We start from the raw sequence: 22,279 nt of genomic DNA, 5'->3' as shown, positions 1-22,279 counted from the left end.
GTTTGGACTGGATGGCCCTTGTGGTCTCTTCCAATTCTATTATTCTATGGAGCAGAAAAATTATAATGTTTTGGATTGTGTAGCTAGAAGAAAGGCAAGTAAGGGAAGGCATGACTGAGATATATAAAAATTGTGTGTGAGGTGAAGTAGATAGAGGGAAACCTTTCCTTTCTGACAACAGAACCAGAGCTCATCCACTGAAGCTGAATTGTGGGAGATTCAGAACAGAGAAAGGGAAGTATATCTTCACACAGGATATAAAGCTAAACTGTGGAGTTTTATGTCAGTAGAAGCAGTGATAGATGCCACTTTGGACAATTTGAAAAGGCATAAATCCACGAGAATGGTAATACTAATAGCTACTAATTGTGAGTGGTTGAGACAGCATGGTGTATTGGTTTGGATGTTGGACTGTTGACTCTGGAGACCAGAGTTCAAATGCCTGCACAACCATGGAAACCCACTGGATAACCTTGGACAAGAAAGGGGTGGGTAAAGGCAGCTGGGCAAGAGAGAAGCAGAGGCTGGAAATTGGAAGTAGTGGTAGAAGGAAGAGGGGGAAAGTGCCTAGGGAAAGATACTGTGATAGGGTTGTCTTAGAGTCACCGTAAGTCAGAAATGACTTGAGGGCATACAGCAACAAAAGAAATGCTTCTATCTTGGATTACTACTTCATTCTGTGTAAATACTATGTAAGATTTGAAACACGATTTGAAAGTATCTTCCAAAGCAGAGACTTGAGACTTGACTTGAGACTTGGAGTAAAAGACTTAAATACATCACGGGGAACTGGATTCGGAGGGCATCTACGCTGTAAAAATAATGCAGTTTGACACCACTTTTAAGTGCTATAGCTCCATCCTATGGAATACTGGGATTTGTAGTTTTAGAAAGTCTTACGCCTTCTCTGTCAAATAGTGCTGGTGCCTCACAAAGCTACAAATCCCAGGATTCTTGAAATTTAAAGTTGTGACAAACTGCATCATCTCTGCTGTGTTGATGCACCCTCAGCCCACTGGTTAAATTTTGCCTGTCTTTTCAGTAAGCATTCCAAACCAGTGCTTCTTTGATTCCCCCAGATGTTTTGGACTTTGGCTTCCAAAATCCCTGACCATTATCCAAGCTCACATATGGATTCTTGTAACATGCTATAGTTTCTATATGTGGTGTGTGGTTTGATATACTTCTTCCACCATCACAAAGCCAATCAAGGGCCAAGAAAGTATATGCATTTTCCACTAGTTGCCTTTCACTACAAAACAGCGTGGAACACCTAGCCACTACAGCTGTCATAGAAAATGACTGTATTTCTTGTGACCTAGGGAGGTCAGATAAGACAAATAGCATGAGAGAACAATGAGAAATTGTTTTTTACAGTGCCTGGCTATGCCTTCTGAGTTATCACATGTTGAAATTTGTGATTTTTAATGCTACATTAATGGAACAGATCCAAGTATTAATTTAATTTCATTAGAGTAGTGCCATGGTTTAATTTTTACATAATATCACACTTTTTGCATATTTCATGTTGTATTTTGAATATAATTCTTTCAGAGTGGCTAGTAAAGGAGAGAAGAATCAAGTCACTTATACATTACGTAAAGTACAGGAATTTTTACTCTGATCACCATATGAATTGTTTCTGCAAAGATTCTGTGAAGCTGACCAGCAATGTAACATCCATATTTCACCTTTGCAGATACTTCAATATGAAAGAAATAAAACTGTGCAGATATTCTCTTCTGAGAATTACAAATAGGAAATGAAACAATTAACATAGAAGCAATATAGATGAGATCAATTCAGGTTTTAACTTCATTAGGAAAAACTAGTTACGTTGCTGTCAAGGTACTTCTGAAGTGAAAGAAATAATTGCTTGTATATTTCATTTGGCAAAATGTTTCTCACTTCTGAGCCACATTGTTGGATATAGCTGCCCACACTTCTGTGCCCCTGTGGAAATGAAATTCACTTTTTATATTTCATATCTCAGGTTTACACTGCCTGTCATTTTGCTTAGAATCTTAATATTCAGTTCGGAATTTGATTCTCCATGCTCAAGGTAATTCAGCAGAGAGTTTTCCATTGCCTACTGGTTGCACAAAGTAAACAAGAAAGCACCACAGTTTGGTTGAATTGACATCAATTTTTTTTTCATTTTTCCCTTCAGGCTTCCATATGTGCATGTGTTATTTTTGTGTTATTTTTTTAAAAATCTAGTTATATTTGAAATAACCATCAGTTCCTATGAGATAAGAATTTGTTAGTTGTAGCAAGGATGCAGATGTTTGCATAATAACACAAAAAGCAAACATATTTTTCACACTTTCTCAAAATCTTACCCAGAAGACAAAAAAAGAGGTTGCACTCACATGAACTTTGTATTGTATTCTACTACTCTGTGTTTCCTTGGAACAGCAATGAATATCTGTTGGAATTATAAGAGAAAAATTCTGTTGTTTTAATTAGAGTAGCAATGGCCTGATTTACACGGGCCTTTGCGCCGCCCACGTCACATGCTAGGGGTTGGCCGAGGACTCACCGTCCATATTGGCCTCACCCCTAGCATGTGACGGGGGCATCCAAATCGCGGCACCCTGTACACACGGGTGCCGCCATTTTGACGCGACGGATGCTTAGCGTCCACACATCCCGGCGCCTTTGTGACGCCGCAAGTGCGCCATTGGTGCCTTGCAGCGTCACAAAGGCACCACAAGAAGAACCCGCTTTTGCGGGTTCTTTTTGTTCCACGACGGAGCTGCGCAGTTTGTCCGCTGCTGCTCCCTTGCGGAGCAAACCAGGGCGGCGGGAGACCGTCCTTTTTGGTCGGTCTGTATCCCGCCAATAATTCCCATATTGCTATAATTCTAGTATGCTAAATGGATAATGTGTTCATCATCAATCCTGCCCTCTTTTAGAGATAAAACAGATGTATATATTTATTCTTTTCATTTCTAAAGCAAAAACAAAAGGATTATGAAGTAGTAATTCTGAATATTTAAATAGGGAACAAGGATTAAACAGCAATTAGAAATTCAAATGAAGAATAATACACATTTTATCCTGAGAATTAAAGTAGCTAGTTTAAAATGCTGTCATGGCAAAAAAGAAAATAAAGAAAAACAAGGAGGAAAGAAAAAAAAGAAAAATACAACTGCTTACAGAGGGCAAGTATAAGTGACTCTGTATATAATGATGCAGTTGGACTCAAATCAGAAGGACATTCAACTGTTGACATATACAGAGGTGAAATAAAAGTTTGAAGATTAACAGCATGTGTAGTAGGAACATGGAATGTGAGAAGCATGAATCAAGGAAAGCTGGAAAATGTGAAACAAGGAATGGAACATATAGACATAGCCATACTTGCTGTAATCAAGCTAAAGTGGTTTGTGGTGGGACATGTTCAGTCAAATAATTATACAGTGTAATTATAATCCACGAGATGTCTATATACATGGACATCACCTGATGGCCAATGGATCCCATTTTGGGAGAAAGATGGAACATAAACGAAACAAATAAATAAATAAGCAAGCAGAAGGCTGGAGATGCTCCAGTCTCTCTTCAAAAACAAGACCATTAGCAGATTTTGGTACAGATCATGAACTGCTGTTATCAAAAATTAAAGTAAAGCCAAGGAACAACATTAAATCAGCATGCCAATCTATAACCTGAAAAACATCCAATAGAATTTAAAGACCAAGAACCAGAAGAATTTTGGACTGAAACCAGGGACATTGTCAGAGAAGAAGGTGAAAAGATGCTACCTGTTGTCAGGGGGGGGGGGGGGGGGCTAATTGGATGACAGATGAAACTCTTCAAATGGTTAAGAAAATGTGTGAAGAAAAAGTAAAAGGTGACAGAAAAAGAGTCAGAATCCTGAACTCAACTATTCAGAGACTTGAAAGGCATAGTCATTTTAGTCCAGAGCAGTATGCAAAGGGGTATTATAGTGTTACTCAAAAAAGGGGGGGCTGGTGGTGGGGAGTCCCCACCAACTGTGTCAGCCTCTCATTTAAAAATGTTGGGAGAATTGCTTAGCCCAAAGAGGCTTGAGAGAGGCTAGGTAATGTTGAGGATCATTTCTACCTATTTATACTAGTACTAATTGAGGGGGACTTCATGTTTGGTGAATAAAGGAAAAAATATTTAGAAATATGCAAAAGTAAAACCAAGCATATGATAGTAATTCAAGCAGCAACATCATTACAGAGCTAACTGAAATGGAAATTGGATAGTGGGGGATGATATTTACTTGTCCTGAAGAGGAGACCACAGAAAGCAGGGTGTGGCTCAGATGGCCTCTGAGAGTGACACAGTGAGTGGAAGAAGCTCTATGTGAACACGGTGTGCAACTGTGTGAGCAGACTGGGGGCCAACTGGGTGTGAAGAGGCTAGGTTTGGGACTGATATCTATAACTGAGATCCTAACCTTGAGGAGGGCTAGGTGCTATCTTACAATGTAACAAAGACCTATTTTGACAGCATAAGCTTTCATAGGCCTCAGTATACTTCATCACAGTACTGTTTTAATAATTAAAGCAGAGAAACAGACAAAGACAACAAAATGGTAGGAAAGGTTTCTTCCACAGGATCCAAAAAATTAAAAAAAATTAAAACCAAGAATAGGAATGCTGTATGACCAACAGGGAAACACACTATGTAGTCAGTTAAAAATAAAAGTTGTTTGAAGTTATTTATTCAGTTGTCTGAATAAAAGAAATGAAAGGATGATAGATTCCTTAAAGGGAGAACCATTTGAAGATGAACCCACAGTTTTTAAAAGTGAAGTAAGAAAGGCTCTCAAAGCATTTCCAAGCAATAAATCACAAGGAGCAGATGTCATACTGATAAACTGTTTCAAGCTATAGAGGTATAATCCATTCAGTTCAAAATCATCATAATCATTATCATCATCATCATCATCGCCATCACCTTCCAACACATGCGGAAAACAGAACAATGAGACACCTTCAATATACATTCCGCTCTCCAAGAAAGGAGACACTAGAAACTCTAGTAACTATTGGACTATTGCATTAATCTCCCATACAAGCAAAATGATGCTCAAAATTTTAAAAGAAAAACTTTTACCATACTTGGCGCAAGAAATGCCAGTATGCCCTCCACATTTGCTGGCGAAAGAGGCACAGGTTGCCTGTGAAGTGGAATAAAAAAAAAATTAAAAAAAATAAAAAACCCTTTTTTTTAACTTGAAAGAACACCTGTCTAGGAATTTCTAGGTTTTCAAAGACAAATCTGTTGTGAACTGCAACAAGAGGTTGACCATAGAATCATTCTGGAGGACTGCAAATGTCTAAAGAAGTGTTTTCTCTAAGAATTTCTAGGTCCTCTTGTGTGACTCTATGGTCAGCTTCCAGCTGACCTATGCTAGAGATTCTAGAAATTCCAAAAGAAAACATACTAAATAAATCCATGACTAATCAAATCTGCAATAGTCAAAGATAAAAGGAAGGGCCAACTGTACTCTGTACTGCATCTGAAGAAGTGGGTTTAAATCTATGAAAGCTCATGCTAAAATAAAGGTACTGCTACATTACTTTCCCCTCCCCTCTATCCTCCAAAGTCAGTTATACTTTCAATGGGGCCTACACTTTCATTCTGTGGGCCACTTTATGCAATATCTCTGTCTTAAATAAACTTTAATGATGCAAATCTGTGCTTTTTGTTCTCCCAGGTCTGAAGCAGATGGGCCAAATAAAGCAGCTTCCAGCTGCTTAGTGGAGTGCCCAGGCAACGTATGCCCCCAGAGTGGCTTGAAGCCGTGTGGATAAAGGAAAAGCCAGCATAAAAAGGAGCAGCAAAAAGCCACTCCTCCTGGTGTCCTGTTCAGGACCATGGTGGTGGCCTGCTTTCAGAACAAGCCCTCTGTTCACCATGGTCCCACACCGATTGGGGGCCAACTGGGGCTGGAGTGGCTGGAGGACACTCCAAGCTGCCGGTCTGCTTCACCCCTCAGAAATTAATCATATATAATTTGTGAGGCTTATTCCAAAGTAAGTGTATGTAGGACTTTAGCCTAAATAAAAATAAAAATCTACCTCCAATATTTGCTTTAATTTAAGAGACAAGTTTCATGTTTCAGTTTTGTGACACAGAATTTTTTCCATAATCACTGTTGAAGATTACATTATTTTTAAGATTTGATATATTTCTTAAGAATTAAATGTATGGAATAGATTTTTCATCTCCTACTCTCCAATATTCTCCCCATAAAATGCAGAATATTTGGTCTATAAATTCTTAGTCCAATCATGACAGCAATGTAAAGTTTACATCTTTGTCCTGCCTAGCTGTGCCTTTCTAAATTAGATTTGCTGTGTTTTAAAGAAATCTAAATTCATGAAAGATAAATGGTCATTTCCTCTTCATATTTCTCCTGTGTTGCTTGCAGAGAACTCAGAAAATAAAGTTATACTTCTGCATAGTTTGCAGAATTTCACATTAAAAAGTATGTACAGGTTACATAGTATTTGTCTAGGTTCAGCAAAAACAAGTAAAACATTTTCCAGGTTTGTGAGGGAGGGAGGAGAGAATCCCAATATTTCATTTTTATTCTGTTTTTGTAAAATATCAGTCTTCGTAACCAAGAACAAGCTGATGTCATTTCATAAAGGGTGGGGGACATTGGGTGTGAACATGAGTTATAAGACATGCCATAGTGACATACAGTGGTACCCCGGGTTACGAAATTAATTCGTTCCGCCGCCGCTTTCGTAACCCGGAAACTTTCGCTAGCCGAAAAGCCCATAGGCTTTAATAGCGAAAGCCGCGATTTCGTGCGAAATCGCGCCGAAAAGCACCAAAAAATTTTTCGTAACCCGGAATAACCTTCGTAACCCGGAAACATTTAATTACATTGATTTTCTTCGTAAACAGGAAATTTCGTAAGGCGGCGCATTCGTATCCCGGGGTACCACTGTACTGTTGTCTCAACAGAGTGAAAGTTTGGTCGGATATTAGTCAATACATGATTATTTTCAGCTCAACTTTGTAGGCTTTATGCTTCTAGTCAGATTGCATCCCTTGCCATGTACCATTTCTTATCAAACAGAATACACTGTTGCCTAGAGGGAAAACAGAATGGCCATATGCTTATATCTGAATATGCTATTATAGCTCGGGAAGAATCTGTCCCTGTGCAAAATGCTGATACTGTTTTTCACTTAGTTCAGTGGCTGATTCTGTGGCATGAAAAACTAAGGGTAATATCAAAGTGCTTTGTAGAAAGGAGAGGGAAAGAAAAATTCTGTTTTAGGCAAAACCACAATACAGTTTGTGAATATTCTATTCATTCAGTAGAAATTGAATTACCCTTGCAGGAAATTTGATGCTCCATAAAGAGGAATGTGGCATCCTCTTCATTTCAGAGGATGCACAAAGTATAAAATCCCTATACTTAATTATCGTCAACATACATGTGACATTAATATTGGCAATTAGTTGTTGTTGTGGCTTGCCACCAAGTTGTTTTCAACTAAAGCAAATCTATAACTGGGTTTTCTCAGCAAGATTTGTTCAGAGGGAGTTTGCTGTTGCCTTCCTCTGAGACTGAAAGAGTGTGACTTGTCCAAGACCATGCAGTGAGTTTCCATATCCAAGCAGGGATGTGAACCCTGATCTTACATAGCTCTAGTCCACCATGCAAACCATTATACCACACTGGCTCTAGATAAAAAAGTATTTCGAGGGGAGCTTTAAAAAAAAAACTTTGGTGCAAGGCTCAGTCACACTACTATTTACAGCGAATCACTGATCGGGCTATATGACCGTCGTTCTCACAATTTGATCGATTTCTGTTGCAACAAAGTGGGGCAAACGCAAAAAAACCCCAATGTTTTTTTCTGACAGTAGATTATATGTGGTTCTTTTCAGAAGAATTGATTCTGAAGCAAATAAGTGGGAACAACAGATCAGAATTTATTCATTCTGAGGGGAGGTACAAATGGCAGAGGGGTGTTTACCATCCCTCCTCAGAGATGTCACCTCCCCACTGCTGCCTTTTTATTTTGGGTGCTTTTTTTAATAAATAAAAGTAATCAATAAATTGATAGATTAGTCACGCAACTACTTGACCATTCTATCGATTTATTGATTACTTTTATTTTTAAAAAATAAAAATGTGTCCCCTCCCCCTCCTCCTCCCAGGTCCTTCTTTTATACAGAAGAAAAGCACCCAAGCAAAGCCCCCAGCCAGCCCATCAGGGACTGGCGGAGACGGGGAAGCGGGCAGGTGAGGGAGGCCCCATGAAGAGGGAGCCTCTGGGGGCTGGGAGCAGATATTGCCTCCTCCTTCTCCATTAGGGAGCCCCTGAGGGCTCTCCGCAAGTGCCATCCCTTCCTCTCCGCCATAACAGGGACCCCTGCCTCCTCTCTCTCTCTTTCTCTCTCTCTCTCTCTCTCTCTGGCTCCCAACGTACCTTTTTAGTCCCCTTCTGCTTCCTTCTGCTCCTCAAGGATGGCAGGGAGGCAGCACAGCTGTGCTTATGTAGAGAGTCCCTGGCCAGCCCATCAGGGACTGGTGGAGATGGGAAAGTGGGCAGGTGAGGGAGGCCCCAAGCATAGATTCCTGCTGAGGGGGTCAGGTGATTCAGGAGGTGACTTAAAAGCAACCGAGGCAGAGAAGGGGAGAGCTTGAGCCAAATGTTCCTTCTTGGCCTCCCCCCCCCCCCGTCCCCCTCCTACTCTGCCCCTGAAGGTGCGCACACTCTGGCAGGAGGATTTCTCTCTGGTAGTAGAGGGGCTGACCACCGCTTAGCTGACCACCGCTCAGTGGGTCACAGCCAAAGGGGATCAAAACCAAGGGTCCAGGTTTTGAGAGGCAGGAGCAAAAGGGTTCTCTCCTCCTCCTCCTCCTCCTCCTCCATTTTGAAGCGGCACAAGTGGAGACAACAACTGTGCCAAAAAGAAGCAATTACAATGGGGCAAGAAAAAATCCACTTTATAGTGGGAACGAGGGACCTTTTGGAATTGACATCCATAACGGCGCAAGGACGAATCAGGAATCAATTTAAACAGCAAGTGGGAATGAGCCCTGGCTCTGCAATATTAGCATGAACCTAGATAAAAAGTATTTGGAGGGGAGCTTTTTAAAAAATATATTTGGTGCAGAGGCTTCTTTTCTGTTCTTCTATAGTTTGGATCATTCTATGGTTTGGATCATTATCATAAACAGACCGAAGATCTACATCTTACATGTATGTCTCATTAGACATTTCCTGAAACACATTGCACTTCCAGCTTGTTTTGAGTGTTATCAAGAAAGTACATTTTTCTTGGGAAATGGACACAAAATATCCAAAGATGTTTCCAGCTTTCAAGTACCAATTCATTGTTTGGCAGAATCAGTCTCCGTGAGATTTATGCAATAATGCTATGACAGTAACGGTTACTATATATACTCATCTATAAGTCAAGAAATGTATGCCCAAAAACTGACCCCCTCAATATCCTGGGTTGATTTATATAAAGCTCAGTATGGTAATGCCAATGATAGGAGCTCATTCAGGGCAATTTTTATTTCTATGGGAACAACAGGTGATCCAGTGACAAACACATACACCTTCCTCCCCACTTTCCCTAGTCCAGCATACACACACACACACATACTTTCTTTCCCTCCCTGCCTTAACTCCTTTTATGTTTAGCTCTCTCCCAACTGACTTTTCACCCCCGGCTCCTCCTCACCCTCTGCAAGAAGACAAGCTGGCCACTACAGACAACTGTGGGTGGGCCAGCAGTAAAGAGTTTCCATTCTGGGGAAAGTCTACTGTAAAAGTAGGTTTCTTGGCATGATTGAAGAGACATGGGGTGCCTGTGACTGTTTAACCCCACTCCAAGGGAAAAGAATGGCTGCAACAGGGGGCTCTTTGGTGCTTCCTCACTGCAGCAGAGAAACAGCCTCTGTCTACTGCCGGGGAAACGCTGAAGAGTCACCATGGACCTGAGGAGCCTTAAAGTTTTACCTTGGACTTATCCATGGGCCATACCAAAATCTATAACTTTGGCCCCAAAACTTTGCCTTCAACTTATACATGAGATCGACTTACAGTCGAGTATATTATACAGTATATATCTTCCTTTTTGTCCCTGCCCCTTTCCTTATCTCAGGGCTGATGTACACATTAAGATCTCCTGAAGGAGAATATGTACTTTGTTGATAACAGCCAAAGTAAGCTGGACGTTTCATGTGTTTCAAGAAATGTCTAATGAGATATACATTTAAGGTACAGCTTGTTTATGATACCAATGTTGTTATCCAAAAAATAACTTAATCTGCCAAACTGTGAAAGAACTGAAAAGCCTCTATCCCCAAAGATCTGTCTGTCTGTCTGTCTGTCTGTCTGTCTGTCTAGGACCATACTAATATTGGAGAGAAACTGTGGTGTAATAGTTTGAGCATTGGGGTAGAACTCTGTAAGATCAGGATTCAAATGATGTTGTTCCCAGCTGTGTCTAACCAATTGACTGTTCATGGTCAGCCACTCATAACCTCAATGCTTTCCCTTCTACAGAAGCTATAGAAGATGTATAGCTAGGTCCAGGACATCAGGCACTGAGGGAGAATCCATCCTCCCTGGAGATCCCAAGAAGGCCATATCACTTTACCCATGGCATTATTAATTGAGGGCTTCCTAATCTTCATAACCCCCCATCCCAACTTTAAAATGTCAAAACACCTTTCCTAAGATTTAATTATGGTCACAAGAGCTCTAAACTACAATAGCTTGGTATATTTGGTTGTAACCTTTTGCAGCATCCACCACTTGAATGTGACCCAGGAGAATTTCTGAAAAGGAATTAGCCCTCAGACTGCCTGACCCACAATATCCTTAGTATGTAGTGAACAAAATTTATCACTTTGCATGATAAATGACTGCCTGAAAAGAGTTTACCCTTTGAGGGATGTCTCATGGAGTAATAGAAAGAAGTCCTTGGGGCAGATCCTGGAGAGCCATGAGGCAAATGGCTTGAAAGATAGCCACTGTGTGGATATTGGCATGATTCTATTCCTTATTATTTATCCTGCCATTTTTGTTTACAGTTATCTTGGCTGCCTTAGCCAATATTTCTTACAGTGTGTACTGTGACAAAACAGTATTTGAAGTGTGACTGATAAACTGCAGGAGAGATTTACTAGATACTTTCCCTTATTTAATCCTTTCTCTATATCATATGGAAAATTGGTCTAAACCTGTTCTTTTATGAGAGAGAAAATCTAGAAACTCTGAAATGAAGTGTTCATAATCAATGAGCAAAAACAACAAGAAACAGTAATTCAGTTTATTTGCCAAGATTTTTACTTGGTGACTTTAATCTGAAGGGAGGAAAAAACACTCACTGAAACCAATTTCCCAAGAGTGGAGATGTTGTATATCAATGCTACAAAAAATAAAATAAATACAGTATGTTCCTTTCAAGCACGAAAGCTCCTTTTGCTTTGAAATATAACAGATATTTGCACTTTATCACATTTAAAGCTTACTGACTAGTAAGGCATTATTTACTAGTTGTTTTTCACATACCACATTAATTTTTGCCTTGGTGTCTCAGTGGCATAACTACAGGAACCTATTTTGATATTTGATTAGGTGGCATTATTCCAGTAACTTTCAGTTAAAGTTATCTTTCTTATGTAACTGGAAATTGGAAGGGTAGAAAAAATCCTGAGTTGGAGACAAGTATTTTATGAATAATAGAGCCCCCTTTAACCTAGCCTTCTATGTGCACTATTTACAGTAGAACCATGTGTATTAGAAGACTTGCAAACATCTCCCTTGATGGAAGCCAACAGATATATAATATAACGTTCTCATGCTCACACTGAGCTTCTCGCAACAGGGGTTGCCCTATTCTCTTCAGTTTTGGCACATGTGTATATAGCCAGCTATGTAAGTAGGAATCCAGAAAGGTTATTCCAGATCTTGGAGTCAAAAGTGGTACAGTCCAGTCTGCTACCTCCAGGATCAGTTTATATAGGCAGATCCAGTTTTAACATTTGTTTAATAATGTATAAGTCAAATGTGACCTGGGGATGGAGGAGGAAATGATTTTGAGAAGTGAGAAGGTATCAGAAATCACTGTCATGGATTGATTTAATCAATGTGCATGTGAAAGGGATCCAGGAATCCTAGTACATAGCAAGTTGAACATGAGTCAACAGTGTGATACAACAGCTTAAATAGCCAATGCAATTCTAGGCTGCATCAATAGAAGTATAGTATCTAGAGCAAGGGAAATAATAGTGCCATTCTATTCTGCTTTGGTCAGACCTCACCTGAAATACTTTGTGGGCACTACAATTCAAGAAGGATGTTGAGAAGCCAGAGTGTGTTCAGAGGGGGGTCACTAAAATGGTAAAGGATCTGGAAACCATGCCCTATGAGACACGACCCTGCTTAGCTTCCAAGATCAGACAGGATCTAGTGACTTTAAGTATTTAGCCCTAAATTAGTTTTTTTCTCCAAGGTTATTAGAATGAAGTGGAAACAAAGCTTGTTGAAACCTAGCTGGTGGGAATTGAAGATTGCAAACACAAAGTATATAGTGTGACAGTTTAATGATCTCCTCTTCATACTAGCTAAACTGGGAGTACTTAAAGGAGATTAAAGATGCACTGATATGATCAACATTTAGAATGACTGAGTTCAACAAATCTTTTTCTCCTGAATTATTCAGTCTTACAAAGACACCCCACTGTCATGAAATCAGGATTCAGTCAGAGGAAATGAGTAAACAGTTTACAGTTGTCTTGAGAGTTCATTTAGCATTGTAGTTATAGTCATGAACTGTGAATGTAACTATTCCCATCCAGGTACAATCACAGTTCAGCCGTATAGTCATCAGGTAGCCTTAGGCAAGTCACCGTTTTAGTATACTATATTTGACTGTAAAGGGTTAGCCTTTGTGCTTTTTCTCATATTGCATCTTGATGGGCCTTGCTTCTCCTGCATCTCGAAATTGTATTTCATGCTACTTCAAAAGATTTGTTTTATGCCTTAGCTGGGCCACCTGTGATAATAATCTGACTATTTTAAAAAATATATTTTTAACCTCTGTTTTGTCTGTGATTGTGCAGTCACTTTTACTTTTGTCTTGGATGGGCTAGCTTTCATGTGCTTGGATACAAAAAATATGAACTTACTATTCCATTATTTATTTATTCTCCTTACTCTAGGGGGTATTTTTCTCTATCAGAAGAGGGCATCATCATAGTATATATTTCACCCAAAATGAGTTACATGTTGCAGAATTTTCCTTTCATTCATTTTGACCTGTTCTAGAGAAATATTGTGGGCTTCAGTTCTTGTTGGGTTTTGTTTCACTTGTCCCAAAGGTCAACAGAAACATACAGTAAATATATTTATCAGAACAATCACCTATTTCTGACCGATAACTATATTCATTTCTAAGTCATATGCTGTAGTCATCATAGTGCAAGGACTTTACAAAAATTGGTGTTCTCAATTCGTGCATTGCCTCTGAATGAGCTATCTCATATATGGTCCATAAAAAGTAAATAAAAGCTATGAGTTAATGCCAAAGCATGAAGACTGTTGATAAGATTTGTTAGCCTCCAGGCAAGGTTTTGTCATTGCTAACTTTTTGTTATATGTTGTTGTTGTTGTTGTTGTGTGCCTTTAAGTCATTTCCAACTTATAGTGACTCTAAAATGGACTTACCATGGGGTTTTCTTGGCAAGATTTGTTCAGAGGAGGATTGCCATTCCTTCCCCTGAGGCTGAGAGACCAAGCTGGGAATCAAACCCTGGTCTCCGGAGTTGTAGTCCAACACTCAAACCACTACACCATGCTAGTGCTGCATATATTGTGTCTCCATCTTAGTTTTAAGTGCTTAGAGATTATGATGCTGTAATAAAGAGAAGGCATCACGCTAGGAGGCAGCATTCAGTTATGAATTGAATATGCTCAGACCTTAACATGTAGCATTGGTGGTGGGGGCAATTTTTCCTCCTTGTGCGTGCCCAGCAAGCTGTACTAATAGGATTTGGTGCATCCAAAGTGATGTGACATCAATTCTGGCCAGCATTCATGATGTTATTATACTGTTTTTCCATTTGGGTTTGTTTTTTGTTTTGTTTGTTTGAAGATTTGGGGTTTAGGGGAAGCAGTCTTTTCATTTCTAAATGATTTGGGGAGATTTTGTTCCCCAAACTGCCCCAAAATTGTCCCAAAAATAAATTTTGGGAATGGATCTGGGAGGCATTTTAAGGAGTCCCAGAAACCACATTTTAGGGGTCCAAGGGCCACCTACAGCCCAGGGACCACAGTATGCACATCCCTCATGTATAATATGGGTCAGGTGTAGCTTGCAAATACAGTCATCCCTTCTTATCTGTGAGGGATCCATTCTGAACCACCCCACAGATAACAAAAAATGTAGGACAAATGCACAGACAACAAAAGATATGGCTGCATAACAGCATGCCCAATCATCCATTTAAAATAACAGGGCTTATTATTTTAAGGGTATGAAATGGGGTAAAAATATGCCCTAACTCTAGCCACATTGTTCACAGACCAGGACTCCTCCTTTGTAACCCTCAATGCAGTCTGAGCCCCTTTACATTTTTCATGGACCTCTATGCAGGAACAATAATTATCTCTCTGACGCCTAACTTCTCTCTATCCAACCTTCCTCACCTTTCTTTCTGATATCTGTATGTTATTTAACGTTGCCTCAGTTCTTGTATGTCTGCATGCACACTTCTACCCAGTAAAACACTTGTACCCAATAAAACACTGCATACACCCAGTAAAACACCTTATTTACTGAAACTGGAGCACTCTCTGCAATTATTGCCAGTATACATGGGTGAAAAAACTCCCCAAAGTTACCCTCCTCTCAGGCCTCCTTTGAGCTACAATTTCCCCAAATTTCAAAGAGACACTGTCATTGCAAGGGGAGGGGCAATGCCCCCTACCTTTTAAGGTAACAAAATGTTTAAAAGTTACTTTATGACAAATATTGTAATATACCCACATACAAACAGACATGCAGATCAAATTTCTGTTTTTTCCTGGACCCTCACTTCTCTGTACATGCACATATACTGCATAAATGTTAATGCTGTTGCCTAGTAAAGTATAAAACCCATTGATGTTATACATCAAAGGAAATCATATCAAAAAAACTTGTTTGAACATGTCCCAAATTTCAGCATTAATTTAGTATTTCATTTGCAACTTAGGCAACCAAGATGATATGGTTATTGCCCAGACCAGTGTTTCTCACTTTTTTAGAGTAGCAATTGTGGTGTAGCATAAGGTATCTTTGGGTATAGAAAATAACCAGTTCATTCAAACTATCAAAGCAGTACCCATATATTTTCATTAACTCGCTGCTGAATTTCATTTTAAGCTTCCGAAGAAAGAGTTAAGCTGGGGTTTTGTTTTGTTTTGTTTTGGGCTCAAATGTTTAGCTTCCTGACATTACACTTAGTTTTAAAAATTCAAAACTTTGGAGGACAAAATGTGTTCTGATTGTGTTGTGTGTTATGTCTTAAGTGCCTAAAAAAGGTAAAGGTAAAGGTAGTCCCTTGACATGAATATTTAGTCCTAACCAACTGTAGGAGGTGGCACTCAGCTCCGTTACTAAGCCAAAGAGCCAGCATTGTCTGAAGGAGACTCTGGTGGTCATGTGGCAAGCATGACTTCACTGAACGCTGTTACCTTCCCACCAAAGTGGTACCTGTTCATCTATTTGCATTTGCATGCTTTCAGACTGCTAGGTTGGCAGATACTAGGACTAGTGACAGGAGCTCACCTTATCATGCAGCACTCAGGCCTTAACCTGCCATCCTTCCAATCTTCCAGTCATCAGAACTGGAGTCTTAACCACTAAGCCACCGCATCCCTTAAGTTCTTAGTTATGCCTTTGTTTCAAGGACTGTCTATAACAATGAGTGATATAGTTAGATGTTGACTGAACATCCTTGAAGAAGTAAAGGACTCAATCATTCATCATCATCATCATCATCAATTTAATTGTTACTGTACTGAGCAGTACTTTAAATATGAACTGGCAGAAAATCCTGATGCAAGTTCCAAACAAATGAGAAGGGAGTCAGAAGAGCACTTCAAAGATTGCCATCAACACTAGCACTTGTGCAGAGCTCTGCATATTCTGGCTGACTCCTGGTGGTGAGCCCTGACTAGAGTAGGGCTAATTCAGTCAAATGTTGAATACAGTAGGCCCTCCACATTTGCTGAAGTTAGGGGCACAGGACCTCTGTGAATATGGAAAAACTACAAATAAAAGACACTCTTCTCTAGGAATCTCTTCGTCCTCCAGCATACTCTGTGGTCAACATCTGCTAAAATTTGACCATAGAATCATGAGAATTTAAAAATATCTAGAGGGCCTAAAAATACCTGGAGAAGTTTTTTCTGCTAAGAATCTCTAGGTCCTCCAGAACAGCTCTATGGTCAACATCCCACAGAATTTCTCTGAAGGACCTAGTGATTCCTAGTGAGAACATATTAATCAAATACTCAAATAATCAAATCTGCAAAAGTCCACGCCACAGATGTGGAGGGCTGACTGTTGTGGGTCAACATGTAGGTGAATCTCATTGATTCAGTAGGTCTTTTCTACTCAGGAGCAACAATACGATTTAGTCCATTTGAGAAAAAAGGTGAGAACAAGTAAAAAAAAAGAGGTTGCCTACCTTATTTAGGGCAAAGGGATTCTCCTTGCTGATTCCAACAAGTGTGCTGATGTTAGGCTACTGTTATGCATATGTGTTAAAGAGGAAACAGTGGGGTTCAGTGTAGGAGAGGCACTATCCGGAGTAGGTAGAGGTGATACTTCAGTTTCTTTTTCAACAGGGCTCTTGATGCCTAATATTTTTCCCCACCAAGGAAAACTGAAGGTGGGAACAACACACTCAGGCAGCAAGAAGAGTAACTAGAAAACAAAAAGACTGGGGGACACTGGAAGCAGGATATTTAAATCAGGCAAAGTAGTGGAAGGGAGAAACACTAAAAGTGAAGTAGACCAAGTTCATGAAAGCTTATACTACAATTTCTTCTACACATCTAGTCTCAAAGGTTCTATAAGATCCTTGTGCATAATAAAAATTCATAGGAAGAGAAGACACGAGACCCTGCAATAATGAGAGCCAAGTGAGAATTAAGATACATCCATTTGTAAAGTACTGATCCAATAACAGAAATGGTTCCAATGTGAAGTAAAAGGCTTTCATGGCCGGCATCCATAGTTTTTTTGTAGGTTTTTCAGGCTATGTGGCGGTGTTCTAGAAGAGTTTCTTCCTGACGTTTCACCAGCATCTCTGGCTGGCATCTTCAGATGTTGGCGAAATGTCAGGAAAGAAACTCTTTCAGAACATTGTCACATAGCTTGAAAAACCCACAAAAAAACTATGGAAATGATTCCACTTCCACTTTTTTGGGAGGGGACACTTTACCTGCCCCCGCCAAAAAAATAACAAATCTGGATTTTCAAAATTTAAGCATCTGGCTCACTAGGAAGTTTGACAGTAATAGAATGGTGTCAGGGATTATGGAGAAATCGTTAAATGCTTTCACTTTTGCAACAGGGTACCTCACACTGCAGAAGACAGTAAAGATTATAAGGAAGTGAAAGAAGCTTTTGATAACCGTTTGTAGAGAGAGCAAGTGTTATATATGAAAGAGCAACATTTACTAGGAGATGCCTGGAGCAAGGGAAAACTGCAGAAGCTTTTATCACTGCTGAACAGTGTGACTATGGAACAATAAAAGAGGAGTTAATAAGAGACAGGATAGTTGTGAGCATGACGTGCAAGGCAAGAATGCATAAACCCACTTCTCGGCTAGGCAGTGCAAACAGATAAAACTTTAGTGGGAAATTGTAAAGGATTCATCAAAATGAGGAAGCAAACCAGTTATCAATGGCATCTCTTGACTAAACACATGGTAGACTTGATCTGCAAGAATGTCAACTATAGGATAAGAAACAAAATGATGACAGCAGTCTCATCTCAGCATTAAGCACAGGTTTGAAAAAAGTAATTGATTTCTGTTATTCATTATAGTGGCTGAATAGTAATTTATTGTCAGTGCTCTTCCAGTGTTTTAAAAGGTAATTCATGGCATCAGTTGGTATATTGCCTGTTACTTTTAGTTACTTAAAAACCGTTAGGGGTAAACAGTAGAATGGCATAAAACCTTTTTGAAATGCTTATATACTTCCAAAGATGCATTTTGATCATAACTTTGAAAGCTAAATGGAAGACATTACACATTACACCAATAAAGGGACTTCATTCCCACTTGTTCATGTGACTTTGTTCTACCCTTGTTACAAAAAAAAAGCAACTTGTTTCCTACAACTGCATTCCTTGTAATTTGGTACTTCCAAGATCCAGTCACGTGCAAAACAAATCATTATCAGAACAGTTGCAAGTGATAATATTTGAATACACTTTCCCAGGAATATCAAATTTGGACAAAAAGATGCAAACACCCTTAAGGGTGGATGTACACTGTGGAAATAATGTAGTTTGACACCACTTTAAAAGTATCCTGTAGAATCCTGGGATTTGTACTTTTACAAAGTTTTTAGCCTTCTCTGCCAAAGAGTGCTGGGGCCTCACAAAACTACAAATCCCAGGATTCTGTAGGATGGAGCCATAGCAGTTAGTGGTGTCATACTGCATTATTTCTACAATGTAGATGCACCATAAGTATGACATTATAAAAATCTCTACATAATTCTCTACCCTTTGTCTAAATGATTAACATTATGAAGATATTCTTGTACATCCATGTTGTTTTTCTATAATTCTGTGGGGCTTGTCAGTCTCTTATACTAAAAGAGACTTACACTAAAAGAATATTATAATGTATCCATTGTGAATCATTTCCTTAAAAAAAAAAGTATGCATCCTATGTGGAGAGTAAATTTTCTAAGAACTGTTTCATCTATGTATGTTTATCACTTGGTGATTACTGGAACATTGAGTGGTTACTTGCATCTGTGAATAAGCCATCATAGATCAAACACCACAGATAGAATTCATTATCACCTCAGACACAATGTTTTTTCCCATGCAATCTGTTCACACATGCAACTTTGAGTCATCACATACTGAGTAATGTGAAAATCAAGTCATGTGAATGCATGCTTGAACTGGCCTTAAGTTTCTTCCCTTTCATCCAAGCAACAGTATTTTATACTAAAAACAGTGTCTTTGTTTTCTTTTCTTCCTAGATTCAAGGCAAGCACAGTATACAATATGAAAATATTTTCTTTCTGTGTAGAATTTTAGAACAGCTTCTTGAAACTGAGACAGAACAGCAAAACCTTCCCAGTTCTGCCTGCGATGAGGAAAAGAAGAAATTTCTGCAAAACCTCAATCAAGCTATTTTTCACCTTTCTGATCAATTTCCCTTGTTCTGTATTTATTTATGGCGAATAGGCACTCTTTTGAATGCAACAGAAATAGAAACTGGTGAAAGAAACTGTCCAGCATTGTAACATTGCTGGGCATTAGCAAGCTGAAGAAGGAGCCAGCCATTAAGCATTTTTCACCACTGAAAGGATATATGTCATTAGAGTAAGCATGAAATCCATTGGCAGCCATGTTGATGCAGTTTCCTCTTTTGGTATCAGAATTGTTTCGGTAGGTATTTAGCAGTTCATGATGATGGTGGCAAAGGACTTGTTTATGTCGCTTGAGGTTGAGCAACTTTATTCTCAATATGATACTTTGAATATATTAAATTTGTCCTGATATTTATTAAAACATATAGTGCAATCGGATGGAGGGGGCAGTGTCATCAGTGGGTGGTGAAGGGATGCAGCCCACACCAGGGGACACCTCAGAGAAGGGGTGACACCCTGTTGGGCCCCCCTCCTGTTGTGGTGAAGGGGCAAGTGCGCCCTTGTGGCTCCATCACTGGCCTGGCTGTCTCCCTGTGGAGGGAATCGAGGCAGTGTCAGCAGCAATGGAAGGTGGCAGGTGAACAAAGGAGCAGGAGGGCAGGCCACCACCACCCATCCCCTACAGCAGTCCCCCACATTGGGTGTCACCACATCTGGTGATGTCACTGATTTGGGATATAATATTAAGAACTTAATTATGCATATTTTGAACAGTAGAACCAGTTCAACATACAGTTTCAATCCATTGCACTGTCATCTTGGTTAGGAGTCATTCTTGGTGGGATATCACTCTTCTCCACTCCAGCCTCATTTTGCATACTGTCCCTAACTTTTTTCAGGAAAGAGACCTATCCAGTTTGGCACTGCAAAAATACAAAGCATGTGCTACACCCCACCTCCTTCCATGTAGCTGTAAAACACCTCTAGAATTTGACAATGGACTGCCATATTACCTTAGAATGTGGTGCTATGTGAAAAATGCACTAATGGGATTTATAGATAATGAAAGTGAAAAGTTTCTTTATCTAGCTTTATGTTAAAACTATTTGCTTTTGCTTTTGTTATGAGTTATGAACAGTGTTTAATAAAAAAAAACCCAACTCATACTTGTGATTAAGTCCTAGGTACATTAGTTTCTGTTAATACCAAAATAATTCATCTGAATCATGATAATACTAGCGACAGAGGGAGCAGAATAAATATGCGTATATAGATATTCCTTTTCAAATTTAATTACTAGATAACGAATTGTTCTCTACAACATCTGCTGATAAGCAAAGCAAAAATGATTTCAGAGATTTTTTTTTCTCTGTTAAGTATTCTGTTCTTTCGCAGAGTGATATAATAACTGACTTTAATTAAATAATTACTCCACATAAAAGCAATCTGTTGAACAGGCACCTTATGATATAAATCCCAGCTCTAGTGAATTCTCAGTAGTCAAATTATTGCCTTTTCAAGACAAATAGAATATTGACAGTTCCCTGAGACATACTTATTCATTCAGTGAAAATTATAGCATGAAAAAGAAATTTTATCTATGCTTGTCCTAGAAATAAGTCTGTTGCTTTTGCCCCATAATACCATGGTATACAGAGTACAACCATTGGTAAGAGAGACCTTTTGCAGCTCCGCACAAGATCTGTAACAAAAAGACATGAATTGCCATAATTACGTTGCCTCCAGTTGTTTGCAGTAGCAATAATGTCTATATAATAACCCTCTTCGTACTTTAAGCTTCCATGTGAAAGATAATTCAGGCAGCTTCCACATGGGAGCTTAAATATGTACACTGGCCATTTCATGCATTAATTGAAACCAGTGAAAAGAGTTTAGAATAAGGTATTGCTGTACGTGTCGCAGCTATGCAATAATACCTGAACATGCCCAACATTGGCTCAAGGTAAGGACCAAACTAGATGCAGTGTCATTCATACAACATGGAGAGACATGAATATATTTTAAAAGAAAGGGCTCCAGTATGAATTAACCCTTTGTCCAAAAACAAAACAAAACCCTCCACTCTGGTGCCAGTCCAAATACTGCAGGCAGGCTACATCAGATATTTGAATCGGAAAAAGAGCTCCAGTGGAACAAATGAAATTTTTTTTTAAACTGGTAGAAACAGAAAGTGCCCAATTTGGGACCACATGGGGATTAATAATAATGGAGGGAAACAAATATTGTAAGCAATCTTTAAAACAGTTTTTCCAAATAAAAATCCTTCATTTAGCTTTGGGGACTTATTTACAAACCCTCCAAAAATTAGCAATAATGTTTGGTCACCTAATTAAATCCTTTATTAAAGCATTTTTTTAAAAAAATGCTGTTGATTAAGTCTGTTATAAAGTTCTAGACATGATAAAAGTTGCTATTAAAACCACTCAAGCTTTACAGGAGGTGTATTAAATAGGGGAGTATTAGTGTTTACAATTTTAAAGAAGTTGCTGATTGAACATCAAGTTTTTGCACTTTGAAAATGCTGTGTAGCCTAAACATAGCCAAATACATTGCAGACTGCAGACAGTTGAGTAACCAGACAGGTTACTCAACATAGGGGTGTGGTTTGTAGTCAACTGAATCCTAAACCCAGAATTGAACTGGGGTTATTCAAACAGTTTTGAAAAATATCAGAATCGAGGTAGGACTCTTCTGAAAGTGAGCTGAAGGTGAACACTTTTGAATATTGGTTGGCAATTTGGATTCAGGAGGACATCGAGAAGACATAGGTAGTGTGCCTCTGAAAATTTATCTTCCAGCAATCTCTGTATTAAGAAAAGAGTGAGAGGAAGCATGGCAAGAGGAGATGACGGATTGAAGTGGGGAGGGAGCCATCACTCACCTA

At 39.2% G+C, this 22,279-nt stretch overlaps 1 protein-coding gene across 1 annotated transcript in view; it reads left to right on the top strand.

Annotated features, from left to right (window-relative positions):
* MEI4 (meiotic double-stranded break formation protein 4) overlaps positions 1 to 20,494 on the top strand; it is a 77,983-nt gene extending 57,489 nt beyond the window's left edge. Inside the window, exon 5 of the mRNA XM_089530883.1 lies at positions 19,261 to 20,494. Within this exon, the coding sequence (XP_089387009.1) occupies positions 19,261 to 19,527 (267 nt within the window). The 3' untranslated portion in view covers positions 19,528 to 20,494. The remainder of the gene's footprint in view (positions 1 to 19,260) is intronic.
* Positions 20,495 to 22,279: the final 1,785 nt, after the last annotated feature.

Source organism: Sceloporus occidentalis, unplaced genomic scaffold, assembly GCF_023333645.1.
Source record: "Sceloporus occidentalis isolate IW3139 unplaced genomic scaffold, rSceOcc1.0.p SCAF_6, whole genome shotgun sequence".
Taxonomy (NCBI): Eukaryota; Metazoa; Chordata; class Lepidosauria; order Squamata; family Phrynosomatidae; genus Sceloporus; species Sceloporus occidentalis.
Note: the sequence above shows the minus strand (reverse complement) of the source record. Positions and strands in the feature narration are given on the sequence as shown.